Source organism: Coptis chinensis, chromosome 6 (genome assembly GCF_015680905.1).
Source record: "Coptis chinensis isolate HL-2020 chromosome 6, ASM1568090v1, whole genome shotgun sequence".
Taxonomy (NCBI): domain Eukaryota; kingdom Viridiplantae; phylum Streptophyta; class Magnoliopsida; order Ranunculales; family Ranunculaceae; genus Coptis; species Coptis chinensis.
In genome coordinates, this window is record NC_141461.1 from 38,619,065 (window position 1) to 38,634,607 (window position 15,543).

The 15,543-nt window shown below is 40.7% G+C and overlaps 1 protein-coding gene and 1 long non-coding RNA gene across 2 annotated transcripts; both read left to right on the forward strand.

Moving 5' to 3' along the window:
• The first annotated feature begins 5,290 nt into the window (after window positions 1-5,290).
• LOC147492894 (uncharacterized) lies at window positions 5,291-6,313 on the forward strand. The gene is made up of 2 exons (XR_015198574.1): window positions 5,291-5,559; window positions 5,894-6,313. It is a non-coding gene; the product is annotated as an uncharacterized LOC147492894 (long non-coding RNA).
• Window positions 6,314-10,665: 4,352 nt separating this feature from the next.
• LOC147492895 (uncharacterized) lies at window positions 10,666-11,304 on the forward strand. Its single transcript, XM_086567685.1, has one exon. It carries the CDS (start codon window positions 10,666-10,668, stop codon window positions 11,302-11,304), a length of 639 nt encoding a protein of 212 aa, XP_086423811.1.
• The last annotated feature ends 4,239 nt before the right edge of the window (window positions 11,305-15,543 follow it).

Sequence of the window (15,543 nt, forward strand, 5' to 3'; positions counted from 1 at the left end):
TATCAGTCCTCATCATATTCGTGCCCCCAATTTGGGACAAGTACCCAAAATGGATTGTTTTCATACCCAAATCAGTTCCCATCCCAGTACCTGGATGTTAATGATTGGCTGGTGCAATCTTCTACTTGTCATTCTCTTCCTGGGATGCTTAAATCACCTCGCCATATCTCTACTACGTGTTCTTTACAAGACTTTTTCATAGATTACCTATAACACCCCTATTTTTATTCTCCTTTTTAATTAAATATATATAAAGTTAAATAATAATAAAAATAGATAAAAATAAAAAGGATAAAGATTAGAAAGAGATAGGGTAAAGAGGATAAACCCTATTCCCTATTTTTAAGGGGTTTTTGAAAAAAATGGTGTTTACACAGGAGTTTACACGGAGAGTTTTAAACAGTGGAGAAAGAGAGAGAGTTTTACTCAAAGAAGAAAAGGGAGATTTCTTGTTGGGGATTTGCTGGCAACAGGAGTGTATCACGAGTGAGTAGTCTAAATTTGTATATATATATGTATAATTAATTGATTATCATGTGGTTTATAATAGTTGTGTATTGATTTAATTGTTAGAACTTTGAAGTCGAAAATTATTGAATTGAACAAAGACACATTTGGTATACTGAGTTACATACGCCAAAGTTTATTTAATTGTGGAATATGGATTTCATGGGCTTTGTTTATTTGCTCTATGGGAATATGGTGAAGTAAAGTGCATGGCTTAAAGTGTCCATATATTCATGTTAGAAGCTTCTGGACAGGATCTGAACTTTAAAGGTTAAAGGTTGAAGTATATATATATATTATATATATATATATATATATATATATATATATATATATATATATATATATATAGGTTGTTTATAGCTACAGGTGTGAACTTTAGAGATTACTACTTTAACTAGTGTTATTAGGTTATAAGCGGAAATATTTATTTGCCATGCATGAGATAGTTATAGGTACAACCATATAGAATATTTTTGGATCCGACTTTGATTAACGATACGTGCTCAATAGCAGAAATGTTTGGCTATTATACATGAAAATATTTCTCCCTGTTCAATGATTTAATACAATGTTGTCTTATTTGACTTGACACACAAGGTGATATCTAACATCTGGAAAGTGATGATTATGTGTGCTTGAAATACACTGCCGACTATTTGTTTATCTTGCTTGTGCACGTGAATGTTTATAAGAAATAAACCATGACATGGGATGCCAACCTATTGGTATTTTAGACGAGTTTTGATTACTCATATGGATTGTACAAGGCTAAGTCGTCACACTTTAGTAATGCATTAGCTTAACCTTATTTTAGTTTTGAACTTATCTATTACCTTTGTTTTTGTATATAGACCCTAGATGAGCATGACCCTTACTATTAAATCTAATGAGGTCTCAAATCGTATATATATATAATACTAATAACGGATGTATAAGTACTGACATGGGTGTCTATGTTGTTGCAAAATTTGGTGTTGTTTGGTCATGTTCAAGTCATGAATTTTGTCTGATTTGGAGACGAATTTAAGTGTGTTTAAAGATTGATTTTGGTTTTCTTTAAAGCATTTTAACTAAGTGTTATCCGCCCTCTTTCAAACTCAAAAAGTCCCATAGTATTTCGGTTTATGTAGAAGGAGCTACACCCTTCGGAAGTTGGCACGTCAAAATTTGTTGACTGCAGAAATCTGGTCTGTGCCTGGTTTAGAATTAAGTTTTCACCTAGTTAGGGTCAAATTCAAACTCTCACCAAAACATTAAAAAATGAGTTTTTTGTGTCTTCTTTCTATTCCAATTTTCCTCATTGCATTCCGAGGTCTGTGGTGGTAGATATGATGTTTGGAAGTTTGGTTGACAGAAAACAATGCGTCAGAAATCAGTTTCTGCGCACTGTGTTCAAGTCCAGCTTTAATTTAGTTAGATTTTGAACTAGATTTTTATGAAAACATGAAAAAGTAATATTTGGAAGTCTTCTTTCTATTCCAATTGTACTCATTGCATTCCGAGGTCTGTGGAATTAATTATGGTGTTTGGAAGTTTGATTAGCAGAAAATAGTGTGTCAGAAATCAGTTTCTATGCACTATGTTCAAGCCTAGTTTTCAAACATTTCGAATGAGATTGAGTATTTTTGTAAAACATAAGAAAGTAAGTTCTATGTGTTAGCTTTTCAACGCAAAAATCCTCGATGTATTTGGACACCTTTGGAAAGTGTTGTGTCATTCGGAAGATAGTCCGTCAAAAATCTAGTTTGCTGAAAAATTAGGATTATTACCGTTTTCAACTTAAGTTTTCTTCTAGATGGGATGAGGTTGGGACTTCGAGCTCTACATGAAAAAGTATGTCTACATACCCTAGTTTCTAAATATTTAAGTTATATGTCATTTGGATGAATGTTGGAAAAACTATAGCATTGACTATGTGGCTGATAAGAACTACGAAGGCTTAATTCCAATCTTAAAAGATTTGGATACGTAGGCAGCTTTGAGCAAAAGTGCAGCCACTATATTATATATTACTTATTAGTTATTAGTTATTGTGATAACTATATATGTACAATGTTAGTACTTAATTGTGTACATGATTGTGGTTGTTTAAAATATATTCACGAAACATTTAACTAATGCGTTATTCCTAATTGATCCTTTTGATATCTATGATTTATATAATTGATAATGAGGTGAGTTGATTAGTTATTGTGTTTGGAATATTAAGTAATGATTCTATTGTTTGAGATGATATTTGTTTTGTAATGAAAATATTATAATAAATGAGAACTCTTGAGTGCTAAAAATCTGGTGTAAAAGTGTCCGGTGAAAATTTAATGTGTCGTCCACATCTTTAGATCTCTCCACGCCTCTTTGATGAAAAGAAAAGAAATGAAATATTTATGACTAATGATGTCATGTGAAAAGCCGCATTAGAGAGGAACTAATTCATTTGCCTTGCGGGTTGGTTGTATTCCTTGAATGTACTGGAATGTAGGTGGGTATTCTTTGAATGTAGCGGGAATGACCCAAGGTATTCATTGAATGTGTCATGAATGACCTGTTAGTGCTATGATAGGTATTCCTTGAATGTGGAGGGATGACTTAAGGTATTCATTGAATGTGCCATGAATGACCTGTTAGTATTATGATGGGTATTCCTTGAATGTGGCGGGAATGACCCAAGGTATTCATTGAATGTGCCATGAATGACCTGATATTTTGTTATGCCCAAAGGAGGCTTTGTGATTATATGTATGGAAAACCCAGAGATGGCTGCGACTCACAAGTTATGAGTTTATAAGATGAAAATATGTTTCCTAGAGGCGATATCCCCGCTTGGGACATATGTCTTGTAGTGGTACTCAGTGTGAGTGAGGCACACCGATATGTGTGATTCGGCAAATGTGTGTAGTGCAAATCGTGGAGTAGGAACTAAAGGTTAGACTGTGTCTTTTAATAAATGAGTCAACGAGATAATTAATAAGCAAAGTAAAATATTGATTTTACGAGTGATGGAGCTATTACATATGATATATATATGATTTCTTATGATAAATGTTTATGTGGTTTGTGTGAATTGATACTCACGAGGGATGAATGTACTCCCTGGTTGTGACTTTTTCCTCGTTCCCATAAGTAGACGAGTGATATTAAAGTAAAACATTGATTTTACATGTGACTGAGTTATTGCATATGAATATTTATGTATTGTGATGTACATGATTTCTTACAAGAAAATGTATACGTGGTTTGTGTGAGTTGATACTCATGAGGGATGAATGTAGTCCCTAGTGGTGATATATTATGATATGATACATATAATTTCTTACGAAGAAATGTGAATATGGTTAGCGTGATATGAAGGATATGGTAGTGTGATATGATTGTTAGTTAATATTGGCAATATATTATGTCATATTATATATACCCATGATGGTTGCAGTGAGAGTAAAATAAATGTATACTATAAATGATTACGTTTGGGAAATCTAACTTTGTTTTGCAGGAGGGTAGAACTTATTAACTTTTTATGCAGAGACGTTGTCCTACCCTAAGACAACGTGCTGGCTTAAAGGTACAGTGTATCAAACTCATATTTAAATAAGTTATCATATGTGTATGTAATAAGTTGAATGTAAGTGGAAATTATATTGTGAGTTATTTTGGAAATTGAGCATGATAAATACTGTTATCTGAGATTTCTAGGAAATGTATATTGGGGGTTGAAATTTTACTTGGGAAGAAACTGTATGCCATTTTGATAATACAGAACTAACTTGTCTTCCAAGTTGAAATGATTGAATAGTATATTTCTTTATTCGAAAGATATGAATGTATTGCTATTTTATATTTAGTCTTACTCATACCAGCAAATTCAATTTGCTGACCCATGTTTGCTTTATTTTGCAATGTGGGTGTGTTCTTGGAAACATAGATAGTGGAGTGCAGTGGTTGAGGACACGTGATTTGGAGTTGCTCTTGGAGTTTTCTGGTTTAAGTTTTTTTGAAGTGTACGGTTTTGTTTTGAGACAGATGTAATAGAGTTAGTTAGTTTCTTTGTAGTTTAATAATGTGATGAAGAGTTGTTCCTTTTAGTTTTCTTTTGATTTTAGTTTTTTTTATATCGTGTTTGATAACAGGGTATTGGGTTTTGTTGCACCCCGGGTTTCCAGATGATTGAATATCACTGTTTTAAATATTGTCAGGAAATTTGGGGTGTGACATTACCCAAATTTAGTAAACCCGACAATGCCTACATTTGATCAAGAAATTGTCGGCCCAGAGATGAATTCTTTTCTCAAGCAGAAGAACTTACTCAATTTCCTCGGCAAGATACAAGCACCTTACTCATTGCAACTAACTCGTGTGGGTTGAGAGATCTCTCCGAGGACAGTAAGGAACATAGTGAGATATATGACGGTCTTCCTTTTGGATCAACGAAAGATGAAGGAACAATTATTGATCCTTCTGTTTCAAGCACTCTCTTAGATAGATTTGGTTCACTGGGAAATGCCAGTTTAAGAATCAAATTTTTTTTATGGGGAAGTTCGAGCCAGGATGTTCAGTCTCAAATCACGACAGCTAGCCTTGCTGATTCTCATGGTTTCTATCTGCAAGAGTTTCAAGACAACTCTGGTGGTACTTCTTCAAGCAATGTGGATTTTGATGAGTCCAGCGTTTTCCATCAAGGTGCACCATGGAAACAAGTATCTTCACCTCTAAGAACATATCCCAAGGTGTGATTGAGACTGTGACTAATAAATTTATATATTTAGTAACGCATGATGTATTTCATGCATTAGAATATTCCTAAGGGCACCCCCACCCCCCCTCCCCCCCCAAACACCTCTCTCTTTCTCTCCCCTCTTCGCCCCTTTTCTGCTCGTCCTTTGACATTAACTACTAGTATTATCAATTCACAGGTACAAAAAACGGGGTCAGTTGGGAGGTAGATCGATGTTACCCGATATAAGGACTGCTTGATGATCCAAGAGGCTCTGAATAGAAACTCGTTTATGTGGATTATGAGAATGATGTTCTTCTTGTGGGGGATGATTCATGGGAGTAAGTCTCTATTTCCTCGTATTAATAATGAAGGCAATAGCCATCATTACAATCATATAGCAGGCTTGCAGTGCTCTTAATTATAGTGAAAAGAATTATTAATCTAGAACCCTCCTGATGGGAATTGATTTCAAACAAAATAGAGGTAATACGAGCTGAGTTCTTGCAGTATATTAGACAGAGACAACGGAACCTAAACTCCATATAGGTTCACCTGTAGCTTTTTTTGTTAGTTGAAAACAGCAGTTAAGCACGTGTAAGATCATCCACTTTGGTTAGCGGTCTTAAAGTGCTGTCTCGGTTCTTTGATTAAATCGTTTTTTTTCTCTTGCAGGGAATTTGTTACTTGTGTCCGCAGCATTAGAATTCTATCGCCCTCTGAAGTTCAGCAGATGAGTGATGATGGGCTGCTACAATGATTGGTTCTTTCTCAATCAGAGGATATTGGTGACTAGGTAGCCCAACCTAAAGGAGTATCGTTAGCAAACAAAAGGCATATCAAAGTTGCACAGTCGGGACTGTAGATCGAAATAGCTAAAAACCGTTTTAGACCTGTGATGAACATCTACATACTAGAACACACGGGTGGTGTAAAAAACTGGGATTGAGATAAAATTTTATATGCTGAAGCCTGAAGGTTTAGGGCGGTGTTTGTTTTTTGTTTTTTTTGAGATACAAGTCAATGTAAACTGTGTTACACACTTACATGAAGCATTTCCAGCGCCGTCTTTATGAACAGAATTTAACTCTGAAATTGTTGGATTGCAGTACATGCATCGTTTTTGACAAAAAAAACTGAAAGACCTGTAGGAATACTTTGGTGTTCGAGTGGTTGACGATGCCACGGCTTTATCAGCTGCCATAACTTGCTTTTGGAACTAGTTTGTTGTCAAGTTTAAGTTGTTTAGCAACCCTTTTTCTCGATTCCAGTGTTCCTAGTGTAAGAATTGCTCCTTCCACGTTTTTTTACCAGCTCACTCATGAGCAAGTCCTTTTTCACAAGAAGAGTTGATATGTTCAATTTACGCAACTCTTCCTCCAGTTCCCCCTCATATCAACCTTTGCCTGAAAAGAACCGAACCAAGCAAATAAGAAAAATATTAGAGCTCAAACAACTATTAAAGAATTGCTATTGTAAGTACCCTCCGTTCTACATTTCATATCACTACACCACACGTGTCTACAACCCAGGTCGTATCTCCACCAGCTTGTACCACTTTACCAACACGTCATGACAACCCAAACTCAGGTTGTCATGAATCTCAGCTACAACCATATATGGAAGCAAATCATCCAGTGCAGTCCTATAGCTCAGTCAATTCACCAATCAAGGAGACATTAACTTTGTAACATCAGGAGTAATGGCAAATCATCAAGATAGTACACAATGTGGATCTACACTTGACAAACGGCCTGGAGCAAATATGGAAGGTCAGCTTAAATATCTATAAGTAGAGAGAGATGAACTACGTAAGGCTTGATTCAAGTTTACCCGTAGAAACTTGATACGTAGGCAACTCTTGTCCCAAGAAGAGTGCAGTCATTCCCTATCAAACAAAACATTAGGTCGTTCACCCCAAAACACCAAACCTCTACATTGGCACCATCTGCCAGTTTGTTTTTTTAAGAAAAGAACACACACTCTTTTCTCAGGCCCACGAAGCTGGTCAGAAAAACCACCATGGACCCATCACTTCAAATATTACCAGATGAAGACGCTCCAGGAGGCCTTCATCACCCTACAACAAGAAAACCAAACGATGCACGAACAGGCCACCTCCAACGCCAACAACAAAGACTCCGGGCGCGATTGAGAACAACGCGTCGTCAAACCCCACCACCACCACCACCAATCAAAGACTAGAAGACTTCGCCCAAAGGTTGGAGAAGTCAAACGACAAAGCCAGCGTGATCCAGATCGCTCAGAAGATACTCCATACGTACAAAGCGTCATCATTAACCACTGAAATCAGGGACAAGCAGCCTCCCTCAAAATTCATCCAACCAAAGTTCCCGCTGTACGATGGTAGCTCATGTCCAGGCCAGCACGTAGCTCGTTTCATCCAGATCCTTACACTATACAGCGCTCTAGAGTACAACTACCTGAAGTGCAAACTCTTTCCAACCAGCCTGAAAAATGGAGCCTTAGAATGGTTCTACACGCTCACTCCTGATTCAATCAGCAACTTCGACAAGTTAGTTTAGACGTTCGCAACAGAGTTCGTCCACAACAGGAAGAAACAAACCGACCTGGACTCCTTATTTCAACTCAAGCAAGCACATGGCGAAACGATCCGCGCTTTCCTAGGAGGTTTTAAGAAGGAACTCCTATCAATGGAGCTAGGCCCAAAGGACAGTTTTTCCACTTCTGCATTCACCAACGCCCTCCTAGACGACTCCGACCTAGCAGGGTCTCTACTGCGCAACAAACCAGAACGCTTAGACCACCTGTACCACAGAATTGACAAGTACATCAAGTACGAAGAATGGTTGGCCCAACGCAAGGGCAAAGAAGTCATCACAGTAAGCGACAAGCGAGGACCTAAAGAAAATAATCACTACTCAGGCAACAACACCAACAACAACAAGGTCTCCAGCTCCCACAAGCCCTCCTACACAAAACGGGAATTCTCCAACTTCTCCAAGACGCCAAGTCAGATCCTGAAGAATATTTATACAGCACCGTACTTCAAGCCCAACATCAACAACATAATAGCAATACAAGGACGTCCATACTGCCACTTCCACAAACTCCAACACCATGACATAGATGAGTCTTGGAGCCTCAAGCACTACCTCCAAGACTTAGTCGAAGAGGGAAAACTGAAAAAGTTCCTGCCAAAGCGACCTCAGGCATAAGCTGAATGCTAATTGCCACAGAAGCAAGAGCCAAAGCCATGAATGATCTGCTAACAACAGGAGCAGAAGTAGAACAGCCCGACGATCTAAATATCCAGATCGGTCGAGGCACAACAGGAGACATCACTCCTCCAACCACGATAAGAAAAAGGTAATCAACATGATTACAGACACCTCCAACGACAAAACCTCAGGTCGAGAAAAGCGCAGACGTGTAGGCGCGCTGCAAGAAATCTACCACCTCTCCTACAAAGCTGAAGTCATCACTCCTACCAGCTCTCAATCAACGATCTCCATAGCATTCACGGAGGACGATCTAGACAAGGTGTGCCGACCCCACAATGATGCCCTAGTAGTGCACGTCAAAATCAATAGGTGGACAGACAAAAGAGTCCTCATCGATCCAGGCAGCTCCTGCGACATCCTTTTCTATCAAACGTATAGAGACATGCACCTGCCAGACTCGGTTATGATAGAATCAAACGCACCACTCTATGGGTTCAACGGAGACCACACAGATATCATTGGAGACGTCATCCTACCAGTCTCCATTGGCAAAAAAGAGGACATGGTCAAAACCTCAACACGTTTCAGCGTGACTGATGTTAAGTCGTCCTACACTACCATCCTAGGGCGCAGGTGGATCCACAAGATCCAAGCAGTTCCGTCCACCTTGCACTAAGTGTTGCGGTTCCCCAGACTCCAAGGCATCATGGAGCTTAGAAGCAACCAACTAGAGGCTCATAGATGCAATCAAATCATCACAACAACTACGGCCAAACCTCAGGTCGTCCAAGCAAAAGAAAGCCCAAAGCTGCAAGATCCTCAAGCTTCCAGCCCTCCAAACATTAGAAGCAGACAAGCTCAAGGGGAGGTAAGCACAAATAGAACGAGGAGAAAAAGTCAATTTGGGCACAAATGATGACCCAAAGTTTGTTTATGTAGGGGCTGATCTAGACCCCAAGCTCAAGGAGCAACTTGTCAAATTTCTATCTCTTAATAAAGATGTTTTTGCTTAGTCGTATATCGATATGCCTGGAATCGACCCACAAGTCGTTTGCCACAAATTAAATGTTAATCCAAATGTAAAGCCTATCAAACAGCTACCTCGCAAACTGGCACTCAAATTTCAGAAAGCCATCAATGAAGAGATAGAAAAGCTAAAAAATGTGGGATTCATCAGAGAAGTCGAGTACCCGACATGGCTAGCTAACATCGTAGCCGTTCCAAAGAAGAACGGCCAGGTACGACTCTGCATAGACTTCACAAAAGTCAACAAACATTGCTCCAAAGACAGCTTCCCCTTTCCAAGAATTGACATACTGGTAGATCAAACTTGCGGACACGAACTCCTATTGTTCATGGACGCATATAGTGGGTACAATCAAATACCACTTGCAGAGGAAGACCAAGAAAAGACGTCCTTCATAACCGAACAAGGAACGTTCTGCTACAATGTCCTACCATTTGGTTTAAAGAACGCAGGTGCAACCTACCAAAGACTAGTCACAAAGATGCTCAAAGACTTGTTGGGCGACACCATGAAAGTCTACATAGACGACATGGTAGTCAAAAACGAAAAGGCTAAAGATCACATTTCTCACCTACAAGAAGCCTTTGAAAGATTGTGCCAAAACAAAATGAAGCTCAACCCAGCAAAATGTGTATTTGGGGTAGCTTCAGGGAAATTCCTAGGATACCTCGTTTCACAAAGGAGCATCGAAGCAAACCCAGAACAGATACGAGCTCTCCTTGGAATGCCAGAACCAACTTCCAAACAACAAATCTACAACTTATCTGGCATGGTTTCAGCCCTCAACAGATTCATCTCACGTGCATCTGACAAGTGTAGACGATTCCTACAAATTAATACTAAAGAAAGGCGCAACATTCACATGGATAGACGAATTCCACAAAGCTTTCAACGACCTGAAAGCTTACCTATCAACTCCGCTCATCCTGTCCAAACCAACTGAAGGAAAGACACTGGGGCTTTACCTCGCAACTACCGACTTTGCCATCAGCTCGGTCATATTTCGGGAAAACGAGGGAATTGAAAAACCAGTCTACTTCACTAGCAAGACATTGGCAGATGCAGAAAAACATTACTCAGCATTAGAGAAAACAATGCTGTCTTTGCTCTACTCTGCTAGAAAGTTCCGACCTTACTTCTAGGCTCACAGGATCAAGGTCATCACGGATGTACCCATCAAACATATCTTAAGTTCCAACAACAAAACAGCCTGCATGGCCAAGTGGGCTGAGGAACTTAGTGAGCATCACATCGAATTTGTTCCCAAAATGTCTAGCAAAGGCCAGGACGTTGCTGACTTTCTGGTTGAGTTCCCTGTCCAAGATGTCCACTGGGAATCCGAGACCATCACTACATTCTATCAACCAACCACCCCAGACACATGGCACCTCTACGTAGATGGAGCGTGCAATAATAAAGGTAGTGGACTGGGGCCTGTGTTAGCTTCACCAGAAGGAACACAGCTACAAAAGTCAATCAAGATCGATTTCGCAACATCAAACAATGAAGCAGAATATGAAGCATTGATCACAAGCCTCCGCATGTCACAACAGGTACAAGTCAAGAAGCTAAAAGCTCACAATGACTCACAACTCATCGTCAAGCAGATCACCAAAGAATATGTAACAAATGGAGCAAACCTGGCCAAGTATGCTCAGGTCGTCAATGACATCATCAACTCGTTCAAAGCATTCTCCTTGGAACACATTCCCCGAGAAGACAATAGACATGCAGACAATTTGGCTTTCTTAGCCTCGAAAACCCAAGAGGCATATCCCAGCACAGGCTACAATGACATCCTGGAAAGGCCAACCTACCAGCAAGAAAGTGTCAACATCTTCACAGACTTTTAACCATCATCCGAAGAAGAGATCACTCAATCTTGGATAGGCCCATTTCTGAAATTTATCCTACATAGGGAACTCTCAACATAAGCAAAGAACGTTCGTGCCATACAATTCCGAGCTCCCAGATACACCATAATCAACGGACAGTAAATCTGCAGGAGTACCCCACCTAAGGTGCATACCTCCACGCGAAGGCCAACTCATCTTCAATGAAATTCATTAAGGTGAATGTGGCAACCATGTAAGAGCACGATCTCTTGCTCATAAAGCAATTGCCCAAGGGTATTATTGGCCAGACATGCACATCGAGGCAAAGAAGTACGTTTTCAGATGCCACCAATGTCAAACATTTGGACACAACCATCTAAGTCCGGCACGGGAATTGATCAACATAGCCAACCCATGGCCCTTTCATATATGGGGGCTAGATATCATGGGACCATTCATTCCACAAAAGAAAACAGGACTCAAATACGTCCTAGCATCCACAAATTACTACACCAAATGGGTTGAAGCAATCCCAATCGTTCAAGTCAAAGAAGTCCACGTCATCAACTTCATATGGACCAATATCATTACAAGATTTGGTCTACGCTACACCCTTGTCATGGACAATGGAACCCAATTTGCTGGTTCACAAGTCAAGACATTTCTACAAAAATAGCGCATCATTCAAGCATTTTCTACACCTAGATATGCACAAAGCAATGGTCAGGCAGAGGCTACCAGCAAATCAATCAAAGAAAATCTCCAAAAGAAGTTGGAGAGCAAGAAAAGCCAATAGGCAGAACAACTCGAGAACATTCTATGGGCATACAGGACAACAGCCAAAGCCAGTACCAATGAGTTTCTTCCACACTTTGCTTCGAAACAGAAGCAGTCATACCATCAGAGCTCACAATCACAACCACATGTTCTGACATCGTCGAATCAGGAGACAATGACAACATCTTGGCAAAAGAGGTCAATCTCCTAGAAGTGCAAATGGAAACAGCTGCAATATCCCTAGCTCGGTACCACCAAACAATCCAACGATCTTACAACAAGAAGGTCGTCCCAAGATCTTTCCAAGCTGGCGACCTAGTCCTCAAAAAGACACTAACTCCAGCCAAGCTCGACCCAACATGGGAGGGCCCCTACATTGTTGACAAAGTCATTGGTAATGGAGCATACTGGATCAAAACTCAGCTCGGTGATATGCTTCCCCGACCTTGGAACACAGCTCTCCTCAAGCGATTTTATCAATAATCTTTCTTCAGATGTATCAGTCAATATGAATAAAATTTCATCAGCATTTCGCGTACAAATGTCATCTTTACATTACATGAGTACCACGCATCTTGTACTAAGCTACCCGATCTGGGACATCACAATGTCAGGTCGTATACCCCAACCGGAGTTAAGAACGACTCAACTACAATTACCATGCAGTGGTTAATTACCAATTAAATCCAACCCAAGGTCCCCTAAAAGGACTCTAAATCAACTTAACACCAACTCCAGGGTTAAGCATGATTCAACTGTAATTGCCACGCAATCATCAGTCAAATACAAACATAAAGGACCCCCAAAAGGACCCAAAGCCAACTTAAGGCCTTGGAAAAGGGTTAAGTTTGGCTCAACTATAAGTACCATTCAAAGGCTAGTTATCAGTCAATAAGAAGTTCCCCTAAAAAGAACGACCCAATCAACACACACGAGGAGACCTAGGTGACAGCTACACTCAGGTCGTGAACCAAACAATTACGACCTTCGAACATTAGACGATCTACCACAGTTCAACAAGTCGTCAAAATCTGCTACTATGCAGCACAGAGCGTCAAACAATAAGTCAAAACACAGGAAAAACAATCACACGCATGCAAATTCAAAAGACAAATATCAATACAGAACAAGTAAGTAATTTAAATATTTTACTTCTCACAAATTTGGTTAGATACTAGGGTCCCCCAGGTTTCCCCGAAAAATGACCTCAGCATCCCCATCAAAAAATAGAAGTATCAGTATCAACCACAAAAGATAATATTGTTTAAATACTTCATCCACCATCACTCAAAACAACTTACAAGAAGAACAAGATCAATTAACACAAGAAAGATTCTCCACATTCAAGGGCTCCAGTTGGCAGCCCTCTTCACCAACAGAGCTACTAGCCGGATCACCACTTGCATTCAACACTTCGGTGGCAACATCTTCAATGGGCTGAGTAGCAGCAGCAGCACCAAGGTCGGATGGTAGATCAGGTCGTCTACTAGCATCTACAACAGCGCTATCCACAGCTACTGTTGCAGCCCCACTTTCGATCCACCTCTTGAGGGTTTTGTATTTACAGTCTAGTTCCATGAAGTCATCCACTAGAATGTAAACATCCTCACTCTCTACCAAATCAACCAGGTCGTTGTATTTTTTTAAGCTATTTTAGCAACGTCCTGCGCTCGCTTGGCCTCATTAACCCAATGCTAAACCTCCACCCTAGAAGCATCAAGTGTTGGTTGTAGCAAAGCCACCTTCCCAGCCAGGTCCCCGACCTGCGACCTCAGCCCTATCACTTCAGCCCTCTCCACCTCTTGCACAACCACCAACTTATCATAAGCCTCATTGGCCGCATCTAGCTCTTTCTTGTATAGGTCGGAGATAGTGGCCATCTCCCTCAGCTTCCTGTACATGGCCAGAACCTGACAAACCAGCAAAATAAGTCAGATCGGAAAGATACTAACAGAGCACAAATAGAGATCGGATGGACAATTACGAAGCACAAGGAGCGATCCATATCTCTCAGGTTTGCCCCCAGATCCTTCCCAGTCTCCAGCTGGAGCTTGTCCCCATCTAGGGCAACACTCTCCAGCAGCCCTCCAACAACTAATGAAAACTTGAAACTATAATCCAAGTTCTTCACTAGCTAGCTTGGTCAACCCACTCACCGGGTCGTAGTAGCTGACCACCCGGTCCAGGACGGCATCACCACTCTTGTCACTTAGGGTCACACTATCCGACCCCTTGCACTTCTGGGCAGTTGGCTCAGTCTCACTAACCTTCTTCTTGCCCCGGGCATCAGCTACCCCCACATCAACCGCCAGCTCCTTTAGGTTCATCTTCTTCAAAGGAGCCCGACCTGAAAAAGTTCGACCTTCCCCGAATCCAGGGTTCCTCCTCGACTTCGCCGGACCTCTTACCCCCTCGGGCTCACCCACCTCGTGGCACCTCTTTCAGATGAAGCCTCCGGAAAAAAGTAGGAGCATCACCACCTCCCCTAGCACTTCCACTTACACCACTACCAGATTGGTCACCATCACCCCCCTCAGCACGTCTAGAAGCAGAATGGCTATCAGCAGCTTCTCCAATCGTTCTCACTCCAGAAATAGGTTGCCTTTTTGGCTCTCCCTCTCTATCTTAGCGTCCGAGCTAGAATCAAATATGTCAAAAACGAGCTTACGAGCCATCTTCTTTTGCTCCACCTTCTTTCGGTTGATCTTCTCCCCTCCATGCTTCTTAAAGTAGTGGGCAACCTCCCCCAAGACAGCTCGTTTCTCCTCCCAACTCAAACAAACAAACTTTTCTATAACGTCAAGCTGGGGACGACCCAGAATGGAAACCTCTTCACAAAAGGAAACAAAAATATCAGAACGTACAACATATCATACAATACTTACATACGACCTACAAAATAACTACATACCATCCCACTTTACAGAGCGGGTATTCAACTCACACCCATCGGGGGTGTAATTACCCACAACCAACAATGGCCTATGCCCCCATTCCTCCTTACTCACTCCCACAATCACAGCAGACTTCCCCCTTACGACCTGCAAACTAAAGTTCATTGCAAACGATCTCTTCACAGAGAAATGCTCCAACACATCCCCTAAGCGGATGTTATAACCCCTCTTATTCAACAAATCCAACTGTTTGATAGAATGAAGAGTGAAAAACCTTTCGCACACCAAAACCCCTGAGCTGCCCAAACTTCGAGAAGAGACAAACATTTTGTATTCCCAAAAACACAATCATAACTCGCCCACAAACCGCCGCGATTTTAGGCCCATGGGTCAAATCCAACTGTTCCCGCACATTTTTCCAAAATACAAAAAACCCATCAGATGGACACGTGTTAAAAAGCTTTGTTTTAACTTTTAGTTTCACACCTCAGCTATCCAAACAAGAAGCAAAACAAAGGGGGTTGTGTAAGTACCCTCCGTTCTACATTTCATATCACTACAGCACACATGTCCACAACCCAGGTCG

Excerpts from the sequence above, each read along its gene's own strand:
- LOC147492895 (XM_086567685.1), top strand. The coding sequence starts at position 10,666 with ATGGCCAAGTGGGCTGAGGAACTTAGTGAGCATCACATCGAATTTGTT.